Genomic DNA, 24,689 nt, shown 5'->3' with positions numbered 1-24,689 from the left:
TTAAAAAAGTGATCACCGCTGCCCCCCACTGCCCTGCGCTGCATGGGGGGCTCTGCCACAAGCTCCCAGAGGCCCCAACGGCTGCTGCAAATCTCCTTCAAATCGAATCAGCAACCAAAGCTTCACACAGCCCTAATGGCCAGCAGTCTAGCTTGCTATTATAAGCCCTTGTTTTCATAGGATTTTAATTGCAGTAACAACGCTGGAATTTTTCAAGGGGTGCCCAACTGCCTCGATGTCCTTTTGATGATCCCATCCAATGTCTCAAATCTAGATAGCCACTTCTTCTCAAATTAAACCCAGGTCTTTCTACAAGCTATCATCCCCCTTTCTATTCTGCCAGCACACACTGTGTTCCATATAGGAAATGCTGAAAATAATGAAACTCTAACCGAATCACAAATGAAATGTCTGGCTTCCAGGATCACCATTTTCATGGCCTCATTGCTTTAGAAGGAAAAGATCTGATCTTAAGAAATGTAAATTGGCAGATTTTTCTGCACTAAGGTGAATGCAGAGTCACTGCATGCAAAAGGGAGCATGCAGAAGGGAAAGAGGAGCTTTGCACCAGCTCTTATGTACCCAATAAAAAAAATCTTCATACAGCTCCAAGTAAAGACAGCAGATGCTAGAGCTTGCACCTGAACCTGAAATCAACCCGCTCTTGCTTGCATATATAAATGTCTTTGGATGTTCCACAGCACTTTCCAGATGATGGGACGTTACGGTTGGAAGGGATCTCAGCAGGTCACCTAGTCCAGCCCACTGCTGAGGGCAGGATCAACCTTGACTAAAACCAGCTGAGCAAAGTGTCTGCCTAAAATGCTCTTAAAAACAGTCAAAGATGGAGATTCCACGACTTCTCCAGCTAGCCCGCTCCAATGCTTGACCAGCCGCATAGTCAGAAAGCTCCTCCTAATCTCTAACCTAAATTTCCTCTGATGCAGTTTTAGACCATTCCTCCTAGTCCTGTGCTCTATGGCTAGGGACAGACATTACATATAAACTGATTTAAGTGATCAGAAACTGGTTTAAACCTGTAACAGAACAGACGTGCAGTGCACATAAACCAGGTTGAAAATGGCTGAAACCAGCTTGAGATAAACCTGGTTGAATGTAACATCAGACTTAACTGATTTGGCTCAAACCAGTTTATGCAATGTCTGTCCCAGACCCCTTGCTGGTTTAAGTTACACCAGACACCCCCCAGCAATCTGGCATGCTCTCCGGGCTGGGCAGGGCTCTCTGCTTCACATCAGGGTTGGCCCTTCCCCTCTGCTCCCTGGGCAGAGCTCCTCTAGCACAGACTTGCAGACACAGCAGGGTTTGCTGGCTTCCCCGTGCCTCCTTCCCCATCCCCTCTCACCACTTGCTGCTTAAGCAAGGATTCCTTCCTCCCCTCTCCCACAGCATGGACCTGATGATAAAGACCTTTATCAGCTCTGGACTACCTCACTTGCTTGGCAGTTGGCTACAGACAGTCTGACAAGCAGGGAGGAAGATTGAAAAGCTCCGTATCATCAACAGATGCATGCACAGCACTCCCTCCCCACCTTGCCTCAGAGTGCTAGCTTGGGGCTGACAACTCTCCCAGTCGTTGAGCAGCCAGTGGAGAAAAGCCTGGGATGGTGCAGGCAGACCTCCCTAATGAGAAAGTCCTGCCGGGGCCTGGCCACCTGCCCCCCCAGCTCAGAACTATGGAAGGGAAGGGAGGGCTGCGCTAGTGCTCCCCAGCTTCAAGCCTGAGCCACTGCATCGGAATTTCCTCAGTCCAGAGAGAATGGCTGTCTAGTTACAAACCAGTTCAGCATAGTCAGGTTAGACTAACATGCAAAGATTGAATCAATTCAGGCTCAGGCTTTTAGAACGTCTGTCCCTAGCCCATAGCTACAAAGAATAGTCAGCTCCAAATTCTTTGTAATCACGCTTCAGGTATTGAAGACTGTTATCAAATCCCTCCTCAGCCTTCTCTTCTCCAGACAACATAACCCTAGCTCTTCTAGCCTTTCCTTGTGTGACGGGTTATTGATAAGACAGGCACCTTTATCGTCACTTTCAATATTTCTGAATGGTTCCTATTAAAGAAACCATTAAAGTACGTGTGCGTGCGTTTCTTTTTAAAAAAGGAAATAATAGCTGAGAATGTCTAAATTCTTGCCTGGCTGGTCCTGACTGTCTTTTGTATTATTAGATCATGTGATCTGATCATTCTTTCACTGATCTTCTTAAAAATCATCTTCATATCCTTCTAAATTATTTTTTTCATAATCACACCCAAAATGTTTTGGATTAGGTAGCATTTTTCTTTTGGCTTCAGAGAAATGGTAAAATGTAATCTTTGCATCAAATGCAACTGAAAAAGATTCATTCTTTTTTTTTTTTAATGAAAGAACAATGTTAACAGGATTTGGTGTCATTATTTTTCATCTAAAGCAGATACTTTATACAATAGGAAACAATATTTGGTTAACATCTCTGGAATTTAAAAGAAAAAATGTCTGTGTCTAATTCCCTGTTACTCTATTGCACATCCAGAACAGCATAACTGGCTTCAAGGATGTTACTGTGAACTCACACTGATCTAACCTAGAGTGCAATGTGACCCATCACATCTATGTATTAATCTCCATGTAATACTCTCTCCCTGCAAAGCGATAATCCCAGTAGCACATTGCTTTGACACTTTGAAAACATCTATCAACTGAAAAATGAAACTTAATTATGAAAATTACACACCTTCCACTACGTTTGCACATATCACATTAGTGCAAGTGCTGGCATGTCAGATTACAGTTTATTCATTTATTCCCTCCCTCCCACCCCATTTTTGGGGGTTTTTTTTAAATCTTCTTAATCTTATCGTGTACAACTGAAGTGAAAACATTTGAATACATCAGGTTTATATATAGTCTGCATGTATTCTGCAATTTTTTCCTCCTCTTCAGATAGGATTATATTTAGATGCTCATTCCAATATCCCACACAGCAGTGACCTATGGTGGGGGGATACTGGAAATTTAAATGAATAAATATCCCCATATAATGAGATATATGAGTAACAACTGTGAGAGCTGTATAAGAGAACGGAGAGGCAGAGCTCTTTAAATTCATTCTTTAACCAAATGCAGCCAATCAAATTTAGCTCAGATAAGTGTCCACACAGCAAAGCTGCCTCCTTCGGTGATATCTGGAGCGTCTTTAGAAGAGTTGCAGCCAATTAAAAGAAAATCAACAGCCAGAAATGAACTACATGCCCTTTCCAGTACTTTGTGAATCTGTGCTAGGTCAGTTTGATGCAGGATAACTGCAGAAAAAGCAAACCCATGAATGCTGCATTAACTGAGAAGCCAGAGTCCAAAAGCAGTGAACTGAGCATTAGCACTCTATGAAAAGCCAAAAGCGGCACGGTCCAATTGTTTACCGTGCCTTGATCATCAGCTTACGGCACCAGGTGCTAAAAAAACCACAACATATTTTATGTTTGCAGCAGGGTTAACTAGGCCAGTGGTGCCTGGTAAGGAGGTGCAGCATCAGGGAATCCTAAAGATCATGGGAAAAAAAGGAAATGCCCGGAAACCTCGAAAGTATTACTAGGAAACAGAAATCACTGTAAGGGAGAAAAGAGTTGGGTGTGCTGAAACAAGGACAGATCCCAGCCTCAGGATTTTGAGAACAGAAATTCCACTCCGAATCTGGTAGAAAGAAGAGAAGTGAATTGAGCTCGGCTTCTCTATTTGGAGAAAACAGGTGTGCTCCAGGATGGGCACACTCACTAATATGCCGAGGGATTATGATGACAGGCAATCCTCCACACTGAATCTTTGGTCTTTCTGTCGAGATGGCAGAAAAGGAGCCGGATTTCTGGTCGTCCCAAGCAGCAGTGGCGCTAGGTTTCTGCTGCAGACACCTGCCCGCTCGGAGATGGAAAGAGATGACAAAATACAGCAGAACCCGGATACTTCACAGGGTTAAATGGTTCATTCCCACGTGAAGATGAGGAGTTAACTGGGAAGGATGCAGAACCATGGGAAGCATCGACTTGAGACCCTCGATGAGCTCGAGCTGAGTAGGGAAGTGCCACCCTTTGAAGTGGTGAACAGGCGAATTGCTTCAGCACCCCATTGCTCACTGAATGGGTGGCGAACCACGCAGATATGAACTATCTCGGCTCTCCTGCATTTCATGTTCACCACGAAAAAGCCAGGCAAAAATAATGACTTTTTGTGTCCTGCTTTTGGTACCTGATCTAACTACTGTGAAGCTAACACGGGTAGGTCCACAAAAGCTGCAAGCCCATCTCTGGAGCCCAGTCCTGCTGTATCCTTAGTTAAATGTCATCTCAGCTGTAGGTAGGTCTTACATCTAGGAGACAAAAACCTGGCTCTATCACCAGTCCAACACAGTGAAAAAAAATGGCATAAATCCTGCCTAGGATAGAAACAGCATGTGACAGCGGGCAGGGGGGGAGGGAAATCTTTTACTTGCTGTCCTTCCTTCCCCTTCCGCACAGCTCTGTATTTTGCAGGTGCAGCCGGCTCCGGAAACAGAAGCAATAACAGAGAAGTAGTTTATGCTAGCTCTCTGCCAGGACCCTTTTTTGCTCCACAGTTGCACAAGGGCAGAAACAGTTTAGTGCCGGTCCCGTCTTCGCAGCACGGTCGTACAAATGCCACCCACAGGAGCAGGAATATCAATCCGAACAACTTCCAAGCTGGTCAGAAACAGAAAGAGGGTTGTAGCCTGGTCTCCTGACCGCCGGGAATCATTCTCATCTGAATGCATTTTGGAGAGCCAGGAAAACTTTGGGCTATTGGAGCTGGACTCTGCCTAGAAAAATGGCACGTTTCTGTGCACTTATAGCCCTTGTTTGCTTGGAGCAAGGAGATGTCTGAGAATCCTTCTCTTTGTCACAGGTCTAAGTTTAAGCAAAATCTTTTCGTGTAAAATGACTCTTGGGAAAGCTTTCAATCCGATGTTTCCTTTTTTGCAGTCACCACATGCTTGTGGGTGGGTGTGTGGGTGCATGTGTAACTTCACTCCTAATTATGTATACAATGAATGGCTCGGTCCAATTCTCCTCCCTGTCTTGTACCTTGTGCAACGTACATCACATAAGGTACAAGGCAGTAAGGATGGATGGGAGAGGTGCCTGACCCTGAAACTCTTGCTCAACCAATTTTTGCTCAAATGTGTAGGAGTTTCATGGGCCACTCACTAAGCACCTTCAAAATCACGCCCTTCAGGGCTTCCTCCATACAGCAGTGAGGCCCACAAAACCATGGATAACTAAGCTCAGAGAATTTCAGACGCTTTTTTAGACATAGTTGACACAAGTCAAATCACAGTCTGGCAAGCAAAAGTGTAGCCCTGACTGTCCTTTGCCTTGGCCTCTTCTTTAAGGAAGGTTATTTCTAATTATTCATTTCAGAGTAGGAACGTGGCTCAGTTGCTTTGGCAGTCATCATAAATACACTGTCCTTTTTTTTAATTTTATACGGAGTAGGTGCAGTTGGCATCTCTGATGTTTCTGTAGCTTATGCTCTGATTACCGTTAATGAAGTTAGCATCTGGAAGGATGTAATTCCAGTTGGAATAGATCAGGAGCAATACCTGACCCCTGCCTCTCAACCCTGACCTTTGTGGCAATGAGTAATCCGCTGTTTGGGATGATTAAGAAGCAGTTCGCTGTATCATGGTGCAAGCTTCAAAGCGAGCTGTCAGATCAATGTAATTATCTGCTCCCAGCCACCAAGGATAAGAGAGTTAGTCCAGAGCCAGTAAACAACTTAGAAACCCCAATTCTCTCCCCTCCTTCTTTTCTCACCCACCTCCATGCTGAGCACACCGCAAATCAAATTCAGTTCTTGTGCTTTTTGTACATTTCAGCATGCACTTGGGTTTATTTTTCATTTCGCCTACAATCACCGTTTCCTTCTGCCTTTTAGCATCTCCGATCTGTGGATACATTACATCAGATACCTGCACTGCTCCAAAATGGACCTCCTGCAGCTGTTTTAATACACCAAAAAGTCTGTAACAATGTCTGGCTCACTTATTTATTGGCAATGAAGTGACAATATAGAAACAGAGGGGGAGAGAGAAGGGAAAGGGCCTTTTGTCATTTTCTAGCATAGAAATGTTTACATGCGCCTCTAAAATGCAGGACTTCTGTCTCTTAACTCCTTCTGCAATATTTCCTTATCTGGAAAAAAAAAATCATTCTCATATGGCAATACAACAATCTTAGTAGTCACAAAACCAGTCTACTCCCTGAAAGTATACGTGTGTTTACAAGTCATGTAGTTGGAAAGTTGGTCTTTGCTGTAACCAATAGAGGAAACAAAGTTTCTCTGTGCAGAATATTTGAAGTCAAATAGCATAGTAGACTGGAAAGCATGATTCTGCATTGCAGGGATACAGACTGGACAACCAAAGCACTAGGTTTTAATAACTGTGTTTGCACTTTTGCACATACAAAACCACATGTGTAACTGTCCTGCTAATCTGCACACACCCAGGGGTACGGCATGCAAATTTGTGGCGCTACAGCTCAGTGATTGTGCAACTGTGCTAATTACCTGTGCAGATAAGATGTGCAGGTGCTTGTATATTTTGTACATGCAACTATAAAGATCAGGGTTACATTAATAGGTATTTCCCAAGTCGAGCATCACTCCAAGGAGGTTGCTTTTATGCCACTATCCTGGGAATAATCATGCGTGTTCCTAATAAAGGATTTTAACCATGGTAATTGCAGACACTACGGTAGCAATCAATTAGAAATGCTATTCAACATAACATAATGCTTTGCCCTTCTACAGGCATCTTCAAACAAGGATTTTAAAGGACTGCAGAACCACAATCTGCACTCACAATTATCCTGTCTACTCGCCATTGAAATCAAAGGTACCCAGGAAATACAGTAGGGTAAACATTTACCCTAATGTCAAGGATGCAAACTCACACTTGGGCTGGATCTGGACCGCAGGGCTCACTGTGATCTGGATCTGGATCTAGCAGCAGCAGAGGGGCAAGCAGCAGACATGGCTCATCTCCTCCCTCCCCTACTAACACAGGTTGGCAATAGGACTTCGGCAGTGGGCCTGGCTCCCAGACTTCCCGCACGTCTAAGTCATGGTCTCTCTCCCATCATTCCCACGTGAAGTAGGTGACTGCACAGTAGAGATAGCCCTACACAACGAAGTTTGGGGACTCTGCTGGAAGCTCTGTTTCAGGCTCATCCCAAGCCCCAGACAGTTACGCTGAAGGACAGAAAAGCAAAGCGGCTAGTCTAAAGGTCATACGGCAGGGCTGGAAATGAATGAACTGGTCTCCGGGTCCAACCACCAGGTCCCTTGTGCACGAAGGCAACCAATGATTTTGAAGGCCAGGTAAGTTGTGGGTCATGAATACCAAAGAGGGAGCACAAAGGCAAGTGGAAGAGCAGCTCCCCCCACTTTTCAGCACAAGAAGCAGGTGCTTTGTTCAAGGAGCAAGAGTCCTTGCACTTGTAATAATGGTCAAACGTGACAGCACCAAACCACACGGCTCCACGCTCTTCGCCGATAGGCATGTTTGTTTAGACGTAGCACTGTTTATTAATTGCTCAGAGACTTTGGCGGCGCCACAAGTGCTAATTGCGTCTATTATCCCTGCCTGTGCGCCTCAGATGTTGTACAGCGTTTCTCGCGCCCGCTCTTTATATCTGGAGCAGCGCTAACAATTCCCCTTTCCCATCTGCTGCCGTTCTGAAATTGCAAAGCCAATGATTGTGCTGTCATTGTCCCGCGCACAATGGACAGCTTGCTTCCCTGACCTCTTGTGCTTTTCTCCTTTGCTTTCCCTCTGCTGTGCCCGCCTGCTGCTGCTTCTCCGTCGGCCCCCACGCGCTCTGTCCTTCGACACCTCTCGCTCCTTCCTCTTTCCTTATGGCTCCACTTCCATCTCCCTTTATGCTTTCCTTCAGACTCCTCCTTGCCCTGATTTCAACCTCTTCCCTTTGCTCATCCTGCAGCTTGTTAACCCCTCCAACTTTGTTGTCCTCGAGCAGTCCTATGAGCCCACTCCTCTCTCTCTAGATACCCTGTACCAATCCCAGTATTTTCCTTTAGTCCTCTGACTTTTCCACGTCAACCACAACCCATCTGCCATGCTCATGAGCTTACATTTCTACATCTAACCCTAAAATGGCCATTTACTGCTCTTAACATCTGCACCAGTTCTTCCCTCCCTCATCCTGGGATCTTTACAAGTCCTAATAAATATTTTTCTCTATGCACGGTTTTCACTTCTTTTTTTCCCTAAATCCCAATTCTCGTCCCCCTCCTCTGGGTCTCCCTTGCCAAAGTCAACAGCTATTTCTTCTCTGGCCCTGCCATCTCTCTCATCTGTGCTCCACATCCACGTGTCTTCCACGCTGCATCCCACATTGTCAATGCCTGCACTCTTGCGGAAAAGTTAAGATTGACCCTTGGAGACCAGACAAGACCGATTGTTCCCAATTAGTGGAAAAAAATTCTCTTTGCATCTCCCTTGGGCTAATTATGAAGCCTGACAACCTGATGCCCAGATGCTCCTTACAAATCCCACTCCCCCCTAATTTACTGTCGCTTATTATTTCCCCACAGCTCAAAGACATATAAAGTGCTTACCACGAGACATCTGCAGCACCGGGTCCATCTTCAGCAAAGTTATGGCTGCTCTGTCTGTCAAGTGTTAGACGCAAGTTTTATTTGCCGTCCTTTGGCAAGAGAAAGGACGAGCACAGGACTTTTCACAGGTAAAACCCAAACTCAAAAATCAGGTGTTCCAGCTGCAGTCTTCAGCCTGTTTTTTCAAGGTTTAGCTCCAGGATTTGACACTGACCTGCCTGGCAGTCGCGGATATGAGACCTGAAGCTCCTGCCTACGTTCAAGAGCTGGGTTTTGCTGGCCCTTTGCTTGGCCTGAGCAATCCTAAATTCTGCTTTCCTCAGAGCGGGAACCTTTTCCACTTATTAAACCCAGAGGTGGGACTTAGGCACCTGTGTGTCTAAGTGCATTTCTAGGCCTCCTGGCTCTACTCCCTGAAAAACCATTAATGCAAAAGGTGGGAGAGTCCTCCCCACTCCCTCAGCTTTTTGTACCTTTGTCTTGAGATTAAGATGATGGTGCATTACAAAAATGCATTAATGGTTTTTCTTGGACCCCTTAGGTGCCTTGTCGTCTAGGATGACACTTGGATGCCTCTCTGATGCCTGATAAAAGCAACAGGAAACAGCTTTTAATTTTCAAAAAATGCTGAGCAACTGAGAGCAATTTTTTTGGAGTTACTCAGGTGTCTAAGCCTAACCAAAAGTCCGCAGAACAAGGTTAGGAGGGCCTACATGCTTCAGAACATGTTTTACCACCAGCCTCTGCAAATCAGGCATCCCTAAGGTACGTCTGCTCAGGCCTCCAAATCTAAAGACAACCGATGCAGCTAACTGTTCAGCTTTGAGCCATCTCTGGCCCCGAAATTTTTCTTGCTCATAGTCATATTGCAACATGGCCTGAAATGTGCCAAAATAGCATTTGCTCGTCCTCTGCACGCTCCACCCACAGACGCCCAAATCCATCTCACCAGAACTATGCCTTTTCCTAACAGTCTGTTTATAGACGGAATAAAGCAAAAGTGTTAACAGGCTTGGCAAACATTTAAAAGTGGAGCTATTCTTATTATTGCTAAACTGAACTTTATTTGATGCATTAACGAGTGCAGAAAACAAAAAATGGAGATAAGGAAGCTTAGTGTAGACCAGGATGAAGAGCTAAGGGCATGTGGAGGCTTAGAGCTCAGGGCCTTTTTTTTTTTACACTATGCCTTGGACCCTTGCCCCCTTCTTAATGGTAAGCCATAGCGTACTTTGGTTTTAAACCCTGATTGTTAAATTGGAGACAGCTTGTTTCAGGAAAGCGGCTGTGCTAGGAAACAGTATTGCTTATTCGGGGGGTAACAGCTGCAGCTTGATCAGCTATTCTTCCTCCTGGAAAGCTTGCTACAGGACCCAGAAGCTCTTATGTTCTTCCCAACTTATTTGGAGTTTAAAACAAGGCTTTATTAGCTGTACTAAGTCACACTCTGTAAGGTCTCTGACAGCATTCACTGATGCAGGGAATGAATGCAAGGTGTGCATTAGACAAACACAAGCTGTCGGGCTCAAACAGCAATGGCTTGGCATAGACAAGAGGTCAAATTAGATGACCTCTTGCCTTTAACCCAGGCTGTATCTATTTGGATAGATCTAGACACTTTAAATGAGTGGCCCTGGCTTTCACAGAGCACAGAACAGTGTTAGTGAGGAAAACCAATCGGACGGTGCATCTACACATGCAAATACCCTGATGCGATGAACTCTGGCACAGGTTGTGCTGGAGTGAGCTGTTCCTGGCCACAGTGTTCACACGTGTGCCAGGGATCGCAGCAATTTGAGCTGGGGTGGAGCAGCCCTGGGCTGGCTGGAGGGTCAGCCCCCAGCTCCGGGTGGCGGCAGCGGGCAGCAGAGGGGCTCGCTCAGACACAAGGGTGCTCGTGTGGGGCTAGCCGGTAGGCAGCCCCCAGACTGTAGCACCCGCATGCCCCATCCAGCCCCGGTCACCATCTACATGTCCATTTCAGAGGAGTCAAGTAGTCCACCATTGGACAGTATGTCCCTGACATTACTATCTTACGGTGGAGTTAATTAATTTCATAGATTTCTACCAGGTCCCTTCCGACCCTAGAAATCGATGCAATCTATGACCCTAATATGGACACACACGTAGGTAGTGACGCTTTGCTGCGGAGCTAATTAGTCAACTCCAGAGTAAAGCGCGTTTGTAGATGCACCCACAGTGATGAAGTCACTAAAAGTCTGCAAGGCTGGGTGGAGGACTTCAGCAAACTCACATTGACTCTAAGGACGTGCCAGGTTCCCCACTGCCCACAGCCATGGGGGTCATGTCCTGTTAGCACCCAGCTAAGCTTGTACCCAAGGTCAGACCTTCCTGCCTTAGGGATCAGCCACCCAGCGACAGAGGCATCCAACATCAGGCTAGTGTCGATTCCTGAATCCCAGGGGCCAGGGAGCTGAGAGCCCACCCTGCTAAGAAGAACATCACACTAGTCCCAGAAGCCACAACCAGCCAACTGCATACCTATGGAGAGACAGGAGACACATTCATCTCACCTGGGGTAAAACACTTTAGACAAATAAAATGCAGTTGGTCCAAGAAGATCTAGCTACAAGAACCCCACAGGTGAATGCACTCGGTCCCTATGGCTCTCCCTCCCCACTACCTCCCTGCCCTGTTGCTGCCCACAGTATTTGAGCAAAGACAGTATCTTGTCATCACCTACTATCCCGTGATCATTGCTCATCACGCTGACTAATATCATCTCACTGTATCCTCAGCTTGTGCTGAGATAGTAATTCTTGAGGGCAGGGACCCATGTTTTCTTCTGTGGTTGTACAGCACCGGGCACAGATCTGTGACCGGAGTTTGTAATGTAATGCATGCACATATTCCCCCAACTGTAGGTGTGATCTTTTTCGTCAGGACTCTGAAGTAAAGGATAAAATGCCAGTCAGCCTTTTTGGGTTCATTTCTGCCTTTTGCATCACTTTCCATTCTTAATACATATTAATTAGATCTGTTTCATGGTGCTGAAACATACTTTTGGCCTCATCAAGATGTCAGGTCTTCATCCTCATTTTCCCTGTTTCCCTTCATTGTCCTTCATTGTTCCTTCAATAATCCTCAGGCTTCCTGAGCTGTCCGTGGACTTTCAGAAGGAGCCAATCTTCCCTCTCAGCTGTGTTATCTCTCCCCAGCGTATTTACTCTCCCACCAGAGAAATTATCCTGCCTCAGCTCCCTTTGATCTTTGAGCCCATATGCGATTGCAAAAACTGATCTAACTTATTGTCTAGGGTGAGGACGCAGCGTTCAATCAGGAACAGCAATTTCGATCACAGATGCCCAGGGCTTTATTCTGAGCTCAGCCTTACCCCTGTAAATCCAGGGCTGCTTCCATTGTCTTGAGTGGATTTGTTCTGCATTTACACAGGTTCAGTAAAAACTCAAGAGCAAAATCTGGCTCCTTCTTTAATTGCCATCACCGCATAGGAGGCAGTCGGTCCAAATTTCAGCAGATTATAGTAATTTGTCCCGAGCGAAGGAATACGGAATTCATACATAATAACAGCATATAGGAATTAAATTGGACTTGTACGGCAAAAAAAAAAAAAAAAGAGAGAGTTGAATTGCAAAAAGCACTCTGTTCAGCTTACTATAAATAACAGCCCCCCCTCTGCAGTTTCCACTGGATACAGTCATTTTCACTGACTTCCCCATACTAGGAGGAATATCTGGCTTGCTTCACCCTACACATGGCTGCAGGTAGCAATGCGGATGGCAAATTGCATGTAAAGCCAAGGCCTCCTTAAGGTACAAAATGCTCCCCCAAAACCCACTCCATGAGACAGGCTGTTGCAAGCTTGTCAGCCCTTCCCTCTGGGATACTTGCCTACGCCTGCACCTCCAGACATGGGCAGCCAAGACAATCTAAGACATGGCACCCAGCAAAGCATAGGTCAACGCTGAAGATAAACTGCTCTCGGTCAGGTGGATTTATTCTGATGGAAAGCAAGCCCCTGATTTATTATCTGCGTGGCATTTGTGTCTCAGGCATCCATCAGATGTCACCACCCTGGGTGCTGCACTGCAGAAATCAGCAGAGAGGCCCTGTCTTGGAGAGCTCCCTGGGCTGATTTCGACACGGTTCATGGGTGAACAGGGAATGGACAAGGCAATGGTTAGATGAGCGTGCTGTGCTCAGCCGACAGGTGTCTCCGCTTACCCAGCGAGAAAGTAGGAGGGATGTTTGGTCTCCCCAAGGGCCAAAGATTAGCTAGGAGGAGAGGAAGCCTGGTTTATAACACAGCTGGAGACAGGATGGAGAACGGAGGCATGCCAGTGCAAGAAACACCGAGGGGCCAAATGGTAGGGCAGGATGATGGGTTTTGTATGGCAGTTGCAAACCTATCCGCCTCCTCAAATAAGGCAGAAGAGACTGGATCCATCCGAGAACAAAATCCTCTGCTTCAATCCGCACTGCGGGTCGCTCTTGTTAGACAAGATCCTGGCAGCTGATAAAAGATGATAAGGGCATGGACTGTAGGGAAGATGGTTTAATCCTCTGCTTCCCTCTCACATCTTTACAACCGACACTCTTTGGCAGGGGCTATAGCATACCTGCTTCATGTGAATTTAGGAGGGCAGCAGAGATCAGGGGAGGAGAGGAGCCTCCCCAAGGACTCAGCCCCTCGGTGTGAGGGTTTCTTATCCTGGCAGCTCTGTCCGACTCGAGAGAAGCAAGCCGCACAGGGGCTGCCCCAGTCACTCCAACACTGGACTTGACATCCCAAGGAGGACCCCTTAAATTCCCCCTCTCTGTCCTCTGAGCACAGACCCCAGGGTCAGACCCCACGTTTGGTCGTGGCCCATAAATAGGAAGGGTTTTCACAGAGACTGGGAATATCTAATGACGACGTGACTGGGATTTTCTGCTCTTCAGAGTGACTTTCATGAAGAAATAACCCTACCAGCCCGCGGGGGAGACAGAAATAGAGCATCAGTAGGACATTAACAACTGACAGCAGGTTGATTGAAAGAGCCCAAACAAAGCAAAAATCTGGATGAGACACTTGGTGCCAGATGAAACCCACAGAGGAGGTTTTCTTCTCTTCCCTCCCCACAGGAGTCCTGCTAGAGGTTAGATTAGGGCATGGGCCTTTCGCTAAAGGCCTCTCTCCCTCCCATCAGAGGGACAGGTTTTATTCCCAGTCCACACAAGGCCCACAGATCATCTCGCCTCTAGAGTCCCGCTCTTGGGTCTAGCTAGTACTGGTCATGCAGCTTGTTTGATGAAAATGCAAGCTACGGGTTAATTAACTCTGGAATCAGTCTCTGTTCCCCGATCCCAATGCAGAAGTAGCCAAGAGGAGGAAGCAAATGAGACAGACTTGAGAGGGAACGGTTGAGCGAACAGGATTTCCATCTGTAATCCATGAGGTGTATGATGACAGGGTGGCAGTGATTTTCAGGGGCTTTCAGCACCTTTGACATATTCATTAGTGCAAGAAGGACACCCCAGCTGGACAGCAGTGTGATTTATTCAGGGCCTTAAATGGCCCCAACACCGTCATCCCCACAAATGTGAACTCTTATTCTGGGTCTCCTCCTATCTCCAGAAATGTAGGTAAAAGAAAGGGAAGAAAAACAAAAGGAACAGGAAGGTCTTCCAGTATCCGTCTGAGGTCAACAGATTTGGTGTCACAAAGCTCTTCCTTGGGATGTTCCTAACCGGACTGAACTATGTTTTGCTTGGTGCTGTGGCCCCTGCCAGCTTGACACCAAAGTACAGCTACCCCTGCAAGTGCATCATAAGCATCCGGTCTTTTGCCCCATCTCTGTCTTATTCTGTCAGGCTTATTCTGTGACCCCATAGCTAAAAGCCTTTTCTGGGACTTGGTATAATTTATAAAACTTCAGTGAGAAGCAGCTCCCGGGAGCTGAAGGAGTACAAGAGCAGGGTCACGTCCCCAGCTGCTTCCAGGTCCTCCTCTCCTCTCTCTCTACCCACTTCCCACTTTGACTTGGCTGCATAATCAGCCTCCATGCTGCCTTTGTCCCTCCTTTGCAACAGGAGTGTGAATGGCAGAAGCAGCAGGTGTAGGAGTTCAAGCACAGCATGATGAGAAGTATACATTTCCTGACCCACTTTTATGCCACTACATGTAATTTATGCCACTGCTGAAATCGTGGATGAATTTGGCCCTGGGAGACCTATTTTAGCTGCACTTTAAGTGACACCTCGTGGCCAAATAGGGAAATTGCAGATGTAGGATCACTACCCGGATATAATGGAGGTCCAGACACGGGCTGCAACATGCAAGAAGCCGATGGCTCTCTCCTGAATCAGCTCGATTCCAAAGCTTTCCTCCGAGGAAAGTGCTTGGTTACGCGGAAAACTAATCACAAGGCAGGATAACAAAGAAAATGAAGCAGATTGCTAGCGGAAAGCTCTGTGCAATGCTGGGATCACGGAGGCAGCCACCCTAGCAGAGCCACTCGCTGCTCCTGCACCCCCTTCACAAAATCCTGGGTGTGCCAATGGGGATACACCCTAACCCCGGAGCAGACAATGGAACGGCTCTTCCCACCACTCCCATCCCCCTGATTTCTTGGTTGCTCTCTGCTCTGGTTCTAAGTGTTTGCAACTAACAAAGAGTTGAGTCAAGTATAAAGGGTGCAGGGAAGTGCGCAGGGCTGCTGCCGCTGTAACCGAATGGAGTCGATCTTAGAGGCCTCCAAAAAACTGAAAGCTGCCTGGGGCTGATCTACCTGGCAACACATCACTAGGAAATCTCCTCTGAAGATTAACAGATGCTCCACCAAAGAGCGACACGGTGGGCTCGTCCAGATGAGCATGCACACTGCACATGCAGGCATTCCCCACACTGCTACTTTGCGGCATGGGGGGGAGGGGTTTGACCCCCGGGAAATCTCAGAGTCAAAAAAAAAAAACCCGGGCCAAAAAGCAGCAGGGTGGCATGTGGCAGCAGTGTGCGTGCCTAAAACCGGAGCCTGGCCTGCCAGAGCCACACTCCGGCTTCCTGATGCAGGACCTCACAGAAGCTGTTGGGGCCAGCACTGTTGCTGTCCCCAAAGCCCCCAGCCCTCCTGGGGTAACCAGCCGCATGCCAGAGCACGTGTGGCACGGGCGTTCCCCAGGGACAAGCAGCAGTGGCACAAGGTGTGCCGGTGCTACTTGTCCCCAAGAAAACAGATGTTCCTGCTCATCTGGCTGCATCCAGCACGTCACACCCGAATCAGAACCACAGGTTCAGCTCTTGGTTTTCGAAGACTTGCAGAGTCAGCACAAAAGAACGCCCCAGCCCTGCATCAGCACACAAAAAAGCCACCTAACAAGCTAACATGTGAAGAAGCAAAACACCAATTAACATTCAATTAGCTAGAGAAAAAAAAAAGTCAGAAAAATGACTGAAATAGTATTAATAATCATCTTACTGTACCACCTGCAATTGATTGCGGCTCTACACTTGACGGAGAGATTACACGTTTCAAAGTGTGATGATAGAGCGAGCGCAGAAGATTGGTTATTTTCATTACACTTTTCCCACACTGTTTCTAACCTGCCCTTTTGAGGCTGCAACATCACCCGAGTGTAATTTAGAAAAATTAGGTTTCACAAAGAAGAAAGGAAGAAAACAAAAAGAAAACATGGGAAGAAAAACAAGAAAAGAAAAGAGTATCCAATGTTTGTGCATGAACGCAAAGAGCCCCATACCAACACATGTATGGAACCGCCTGGTCGGAGCCAGCAAAGAGCTGGTCAAAGGCGATGTCTGCATGCTGGACATGACTCCACTGAAGTCAAGCTGACTGACTGCAGCTGAGGAGCTGGTCACCTTCTGCCTTCGTTCATGAATCCCACCACCTTCATCCTCCTCTCTCCAGACTCCTGCTTACCAATGCTTCTCCTCTGCCTCGTACCATCTCCTTTGTCCCTTCTACTTAGTTTCTTCCTACAACCTTTGCATCGGGTTGAACTATGACCGCTTTGCATGGGTGCTAGGTGGATGACAGAAGCTCCATTTTCCATCCTTATCAGCTGCCCTTACTTAGCTGGGAAGTGCAGTGGCCAGACGGCTGGACTGTGGTGTCCTTAAAAACATCCCATTATGGGCCCCTGATCCTCCTCCCATGCCAGTTCAACACCAGCTCCTCTTGCTTCAGGGGATTAACTCCCAATTCATAGCACCACCAATGAACCTAACCCCATCCCAATATCTACCTGTTCCATTTACCCTCCCACCACCTTCATCCTCCTCTCTCCAGACTCCTAGAGACTCCTGGAGTCACAAGGAAAACTCATTAGTCCATAGAGCCAACAACATGGTTCTTCTGGTTAAGCCCAGGATACTTGTATCCTTCTAATACAAGGAAAGCCCTACATAGGTTTGCTTGACATTGATGTCATTTACGGCAGCCCAGCTCCTTCCCCTTCCTTTAAAACTCCAATGAAAAAATCCGTCTGGATAGTCTATGTCACAGGAAGAAGAGAGGGAAAGATGGATTACATCAGAGCTCTGCAGAACTATTTTATGTCCAGTGGTTGCACTTACTTTGATGGGCACAGAGTGGTACTTATGTGCTTTGCTGCCAAACACAATTCTTTATCATCCACTCTCCTTGCTCCTTCTCTCAATAAACCCACTTTAAACAAAAATGAAAAGCCCTTTAAGTGGATTGGGCAGACTGCCATTTTTCTTGCCTTCTCTTCCTCCATTGCATGCAGCATCCCAGCTCCATGCTGTGCCCTCTTGTCATCCTGTCTATCAAGACAGTGCTGAGAGGCCTTCCACCTCTCTGCCTGATAAAGAAGGATGCTAGCAGAACAACATTTGAAATCTCTTACTGAAAGTAGTTTGGCTTTCCAGAAAAACCTGTTCCAGAGCAACAAACCAACCTCTTGCCTAGACAGCCAAGCACACCTAGTCAATAAGAGTGGTTCATTCAGGCTATCGGTAGGTGGTGGGAACAGAAATGCAAATAATAATGCAGTCTTCAGGCTAGCCTTTTATAAAATAAACGGTTCTGTAATTACGGGAACATGTACTCTATAGCAGTGGTTCCCAACGTTTTTATACCGTGGCCCGGCAGGAGCAGGACAGGGCACGCAGAGCCAGCTGCCTTGCCGCACAGCTTTAACACCAGAAGCCGCTCTTGCAGGCAGACAGACAGGGGTCCAAGCGGGGGGCTCATGCCACGACCCAGCAGCCAATCCACCGCGGCCCAGTGCCAGGCCACGACCTGGGGGTTGGGAACCTCTGCTCTATAGTATAAGCATGGCTACGAGATGGATGATTTCTTACCAGAGTCCTGACTTTATACCCAAAATTACAACCCACACTCCTGAAACCTTTTCATCAATTCTTAATCAGAAAGAAAAGCATCAAAGATGTGTTCCCATTAAAGCCCATTGCTTATGTAATGAAAATCATCCCAGTGAGTTTCTTTTGCCCTTTTAAACAATGCACTCTCTTTTTTTTCCCCTCTAAAAAAAGGGGAAATAACTCTCGGTTTTCTATTTTTTTCCTCCCCTCCTCCCTCTGCACACACGAGCTTACTCATCTCTGGTCAAGGTGAAGTCAAAAAGCAGCAGAGGAAACTCTCTCTGGAACGTGAAGCCAGTTCACACAGCTGTAATGGATGAAGTAATTTTTGCTCAGAAACAAGTTGCCTGCAGCAAGCATCTTGCACCATCCCACGCCAATGCTAGTGTCATTAGCTTTTCCAGCGTTTTATTTACAGGATATGGAGGTCCTGGCTGCTGGGCCACAATCAAGTATCACAGAAGAGAGTTAAGGAAGTTGGAGCACTTCCACCAGGATACACAGGCTGCTCAACTCAGCACCTACCAGAAACGCTTAAGGCACACAATAATGGTAATGAATCTATAGCTTCCCAAGGCAAAGAGCCGTGTGTATGAGACACAAAGAGATAGGAACAGGCCAAATTATTTGCCTAATGTCCATAATGCACACTATATATATGTATGTATGCATGATCATTATTACAGAAGACAGAAAGAGGCGGCTCATTATTGTCAATTGGCTGAATTCATCAAACTTTGCAGCTAATCAAGGACTTTATGAAGTGAATTAACATCTTTTCCAAACTAAATATGGAAACCAAAAAAAAAAAAAAAAAGTAAAAGCAAGACCAAATCCAAAGAGCCTCTATAATACCGGTCTCTCAAGCCCAACATGGGTTATAACACACACGCCTGCACAGACACACATTTCTCAGGATTTCATTTGCCTTTTTTGCCTTTATTTTTCTACAAATGATCCAAAAGTTTTTGGTGTATGAAAAGCATAGGCTGGACACTCAACAGCTTCAGTTTTCAAAAACCTAGCCAAATAGCAAGAGGTCTTCTGTTTGTCCATACTGGCAAATTGGACTGAAGGGTGAGCAGATGTGTATCTGTGAATGTGCCTTCACTTGCTGAAGCACCTAGGGGGAAATCTAGCACTCGGAGACCTGCCACCTTCCCTAAGCACTGGAGAGTTGGCGGTCACTGAACCCTTCCCGGACAACTCACAGGACAGGATTTGAATTGCTTCTACAAGCTCTCTGATAGTCGCTGATGGATGTCTTTGTGCATTGACTCTTCAGTTTTCATCCCTTGCCTTTAATATTTTTCCATTTAGTTCTGCTGGGAAAGTTAAGATTTTTACTGCACTTTCCAGCCTGAGTATGTGCGGTTTTGCATTAGGCATATCTAAACGGAGGCAACAGGATAGGAGAACATGGACTCTGCATTGGAGGTCTGACAATGGCGTGTTTCTATTTCCTGTGCGGTCTTTCTTTTGGCGATAAATACAACTCCTGGTTCAAACTAAGCCCTTGCATAACTCCTTTGAAACTCAGTTGAGTCACAGGGCCAAATGCTCAGTAGGTGCAAGTTGGTATAGTTCCACCACAACTAATGAAGCTACAACGATTGGTGAAAATCAAGGATCTTGCCCACAGGGCCAAGAAGACCAAGGCTCAATAGCTTTGGCCATTTAATTCCAGATACAGTATTTACAGACATCCAGTAACACATGACAAAATGCAACGGTCCCTAAAGAGTAGCTGCTCTCAAAATCAGTGACCAAGAATCTTCCATCTTCATGTCAAGAAGCCGTATACAAAAGGAGCATAAACACCTAAATTAAGCAGAAGAACATTTTTGATCCAGAATGGGATAAGAGTACGCCAGCACAAGCTAAAAAACATCATCCAACTCTTGTTCTTCTCATTTCCATCTATGCCTCCGAAACATCCCTACGATATTTCCCCCCCCAAACAGAAAAGAGGTTTTGGAGTTGTACCAAGTGTTCTTGGGCAGAAATCTCTCGTGTTGATCCGAGGGATCATTACAACAACCCTTGGTTTTATGGTCAGGTTATATGCCTCTGTCATTCGTGAGATCTAGTTACTGTTTATTTTCAGTGTACTGTGCTTATTTTACTGTTTGCATTATGTACACAATCTGCTTCAAGACAGATTGGGACTTGCTACAAATGGTGTCTCAATAATTTAATAAACTAAGTGAAACATCACAAGTGAAAGTAGCCAAACAGTGGGAGCAGATGGGTTTCTCTGAATATCAGAAACGCTCTTACTGTATCCATTGCCATGCCTTTCAAATTGCAGAAGTAATTGCATCTCTGTATTAAAATCTCATCTGTATTAGACTAGTTAACAAGCAATTCCTGCTATTGATAGACATTTATTGGGAAATAACTGGTGTTAGGCAGCTGATTTTACAAGGTGTCTTAAACCCAGGATAAATCATTCAATACTTTGCTCGTGTAAGGAAGAGTCTGAAAGAGCCAGTCCATAGATAAAATGCACCAAAGAAGGAAATCATCCAATACATCTACTGATAATTTGTCTGGAGTCAAATGCTGGAAGCAGTTGCAGGGGGACTGGACCTGATGATCTACAAGGTCCCTTCCATCCCCTAGCAATCGATCAATCTATGAACCTAACACTTCTATACAGCACTAACCAATGGTGCAAACATACTCGTAATGAATTACATGCATCCATACCCTTTTCTAACGTATATATTTTTCAATACACTTTTAAGAGGGAACATGAGTGATTCATTTAACCAGGCTATGTCAACCAGATTTTCATGTTCCCGTTCAGCTGAGCCCTGTTCATTCATGAGCATAATATCCTGGAAATAGTACAGAACTAATTGTCTGACAAAGTAATTGTGCCATAGTTTTTAGAGCAGAAAATTTCAAGAAGATTTAGGACTAAGCCAAGACAACTATTAAGTAATCACCATTCGATGTTATTCAGGAAAATAAATGCATTTGAAATTAGCTATGAAATATTATGGAGATCATCAGCCTCAGCTGAAAGATTTAGGTCTTTTTGTCTGCGCACAGGAAATTCATTTAGCATCCCTCGAATTTGTCTTCTTTGAAAGACTCCCTTAGTAAAGAATCCAATTTGTTTCAGATTCAGCTAGGTAATAATCACAACATATTTCTTTCATCCTCATACAGCAGTATGTAAACGAGTAGCAGAAATGCTGAAAGTCCATGAGATCCACCTCCCACCAAGGGAAATTACAGAAAATGAACGTTCCCTGTTCTCAGACCCATGCTCTTCCACCGTGCAGACCAGCGCCTCGTTTCGACCAGCATTCAGGCACTTTCACTCTGGCCGAGTCATGCCTTGTTCCTGAAATCTTTCCATCCCTCTCAAATAGGAACAGGCCGTTCGGTGCGGGTCAAGACAGCAGAATCTGGCCTGTAGCTGGGCATAGACCATGCCGCTGCAGACAGCACTGTTCACAGAATGGGTGCGGAGGGGCTGACCCTGCAGTTTGCACCTGAGCAAACAAATCACAGGCTTTACAAGGAGGTTTTTGCCCCTTGGAAGCTTTGTAGGATCGGGAGGCGCACATTTTCGGGAGGGTCTGGCCTCCAGCAGCTCCCTTTGTTTTCCACAGGGGATCCCAAGTGCTCCTGCTATTTGGAAGTCTGGCCAGGAGTGCAAAAGGAGCAAAGAAAACCACCTCCAGCAAGTTAAAAATCACAATCTAAGGGACACCGGGTTGACTGAAATCCCGTCCACACAAACAGGACGGAAACATCCCAGCGAAGCTGACCCTGAGCCTGTAGACCCAAGGGGGACTTCCAAATATACAGCAATCCGTATGAATGCAGCGTGAAAAATGAACGCTTGATAATGCCCGGTGCACGCCTGGAGTTTGCATGGGTGCTACTTGGTAATCTCCTAAAAGGATTCAGCAATATTGACAAATCCAACAGGAAATGAATGCCTGCATCCCCAGCGTGATTATAGCCCCATCTGAAATGTGGGCTGGTGACTCACTATCACTTATAAAAATACAGCGCTCCTTTTATAGCCACCTGCAAACAATTTTTAAGAAACGCATGGGGCTGCACGATGCTGCTCTGGTGGATATGTGTCTTTTTTAATCTGCCTTGTGGAAAGCTAGTGCAGCTTCAATCTGAGTTACTGATGTGGCAGCTATGCCTGGTTCATCAGCAAACTGCAGGGAAGTTATTCAGTGGATTCAGTCCCCTCTGACTAGAGAAAAACTTCAGCACGGTTCAGTCCAGTCTAACCCCCAGCTCAGACAGACATCACCCCCTCTTCAGAAGATGGGTACTTCCCCAACATACCCCCGGGAGGGCTGGACAAGCCAGAGAGATGCCCTATTCAACTGAAGTCACAAGCACTCAAACACACACCCTTGTAGAGAAAGAAATTTAGCCGGGTTGTTTAATTTCACGGGCTGAGAAATAGGACAAATCAGTGTACAAAAGGCCAAGCCCCTGCTAAATCTGTCCCACTTGAGACAGGAATGTGCATGCATCCTTCAGAGTGTGGGAGACATGCTGATTCCCAGCCGAACACTTAAGAAACTGTGTTTTTATACTGGTTTGGTGTGCACAAAAAAGCATTCATCTCCCAGCCCTGGGGAGGCTCCCAGGCAGCCTGCACTTACGGGTGGTGTTGTATTTGATCCCGTTGAAGAACTCCGGGCAGGGTCTCTCCACCAGTTCCCCAGCCGCGGTCTTGGGCCAGCAGGTCCCGATCTGATCCGTGGTGGCATTGCAATAGGGACCTTCGCAGGAAAAGAGAAAAACGAGAGAAGCGACTGAGTGAGCCTGAAGAGACATCACCTACATCACAAAGCAGAGTGGGATTTTAAAAAAACTGTTTAACCCACAGTCTTTTCCAACCTCCCTCCCCATCCCCATCCCCTCCTACCATCAAAGCCCAGGAAGGGGACAGAGGAACTCTCAAAAAAAGTATCCTGCAAATGGTCCAGCAGGCTGCAGTTAGCATCAAATTCGTCTATGATGAACTGAGATATGGTCACATCCATTATTCCCCTGGGGGCTGTGGGGATGTGATCGGCCTTGCTCCTTCTCTGGGTTCTTTCTCTGCTTTATTCCTCTTTGTCGGGGGGGTGGGGATTAAAAAAAAACCAATCAAAATCGGAGACACTCTGCACTCATGTGTGAGGCTCTCTCTCTCTCTCTCTCTCTCTGTGAGCTGCCGTGTGGGTGTGTGGGCTGCAATCCTGTGTCTGCCTGTGCAGTGAAATCCTCTGAGCGCGTCTCCTTTAAAACAGCCGCCCAGTAACCAATAGGATAGTGGCAAGCACAGAGTAAGGGGCTTGCCTTTCTCAGCTGGCTCCCCCCAACCCCGTCTTCCTCTCACCCAGTCCAGCAGCAATCCAAGCTCCTCTTCCCATCCACAGCCCTTCGCATCCACCCTCCCCCTCCGCCGTAGATCATCAGCTGTGATTGCCTTGATTACCTTCCCTGCTGCAAGACTAGTTAATGCAGACGAAAGCAAGGAGGAAAACTCCAAAGGAAAGTGCCAGGATGAACTGAAACACCTTCGCTTACCTGGGAGCAAAGCAACCCCTGCCCGGCGCTGCAGACTGGGCACAGGGTGCACAGGCTGAGATGCTCCGGGGGTGGCCTGGAGAGGTTGTGGAAAGGCTGGATTAGCAGCAGGCCTGGAGGGGCAGGAGCGAAGAGCTGTTGGCAGGGGGTGGATTTGGAAGTATCGGGGTGAAAAGGATCAAGAAAAGGCTGGGGAGGAGGCAGGGCCGGATGACAGCATAGGCAAACCAGGCACATGCCGAGGGCCCTAAGTGAAGAAGGGACCCAGTTGTGCTTATTTTACATGCGTATTGAGTGAAAAAAAGTGAAGTAAAAATTTCATTTTCAGCTGGGGGGCCACGAGGTTGTTCGCCTAGGGCCCACTAAAGGGTTGATCCAGCTCTGGGAGGAGGCAGAAAAAAGAGAGGTGAAGGCAGAGGTGCCAAAGGGCCAGAAGTTGGATGCATTTAACTCAGACACAGATTACTGGGCTTCATACAGGGTAATGCATGAAAGTCTGCCATCCAGAACAATGATCCCTTCTAGATTTAAACTGTATGAAGTCAGGAGAAGTCTTAGATCAGGCATTTGGGCAGGTGGGCTTGGAAGTCTAATTACTGGGACAAGGGATTCAGAGATAAGAGGCAGATTGGCATGCGACAGGCTATGTCCATCTGACATGAGCGCAGAAATGAAAATGCAGCCGCCCCAGGAAAAAGCAGCACATGAACTATGAACACAATGTATTGCATTGGCTTGCTGCTCATCTTCAGAGTGTGCAGAGGTCCCAACTCTTCTGCTCTTGCCCTGTGTTAAGACTAAACCCCTCCAAAACAATACAGCATATTTTCAGTGAGACCCCCATTCCCTTCCCTCTGCCCGAACCCTCCCTCCGCTCCTGCTCAAGATTGCAGGGCTTCGTCCCCTTCGTTCTCCTTAAAGAAGTGTCACAGTCCAAGAAAGGGATGGAAATGAAAGGCAGGTGAGAAGCAAGTTGCTAGGTTATAAAGGCAATGGGCTGATACAACATACTGGAAGTAAAGCCAGGCGGGAACATGTTCTCCCATCTGTTTGCAAGATTTCACAAATGTTCCCATTCTGCATCAGGATAAAAACAGGACCATTCACATTTTTTTTTTTTGGGGGGGGGGGGGGGGGGGGGA

General features: G+C 46.5%; 1 protein-coding gene across 1 annotated transcript in view; it reads right to left on the bottom strand.

The window, feature by feature from the left end:
• Positions 1 to 23,213, bottom strand: part of CRHR2 (corticotropin releasing hormone receptor 2) — a 251,210-nt gene extending 227,997 nt beyond the window's left edge. Inside the window, exons 1-2 of the mRNA XM_019508079.1 lie at positions 22,901 to 23,213; positions 22,635 to 22,754 (exon numbers count right to left, since the gene is read on the bottom strand). Of these exons, the coding sequence (XP_019363624.1) occupies positions 22,635 to 22,754; positions 22,901 to 23,018 (238 nt within the window). The 5' untranslated portion in view covers positions 23,019 to 23,213. The remainder of the gene's footprint in view (positions 1 to 22,634; positions 22,755 to 22,900) is intronic.
• Between the last annotated feature and the right edge of the window lie 1,476 nt (positions 23,214 to 24,689).

Source organism: Gavialis gangeticus, unplaced genomic scaffold, assembly GCF_001723915.1.
Source record: "Gavialis gangeticus isolate Ggan-Ray unplaced genomic scaffold, GavGan_comp1, whole genome shotgun sequence".
Lineage (NCBI taxonomy): Eukaryota > Metazoa > Chordata > Crocodylia > Gavialidae > Gavialis > Gavialis gangeticus.
The sequence above is the reverse complement of the archived record's forward strand: the minus strand, read 5'-3'. Positions and strand labels throughout refer to the sequence as shown.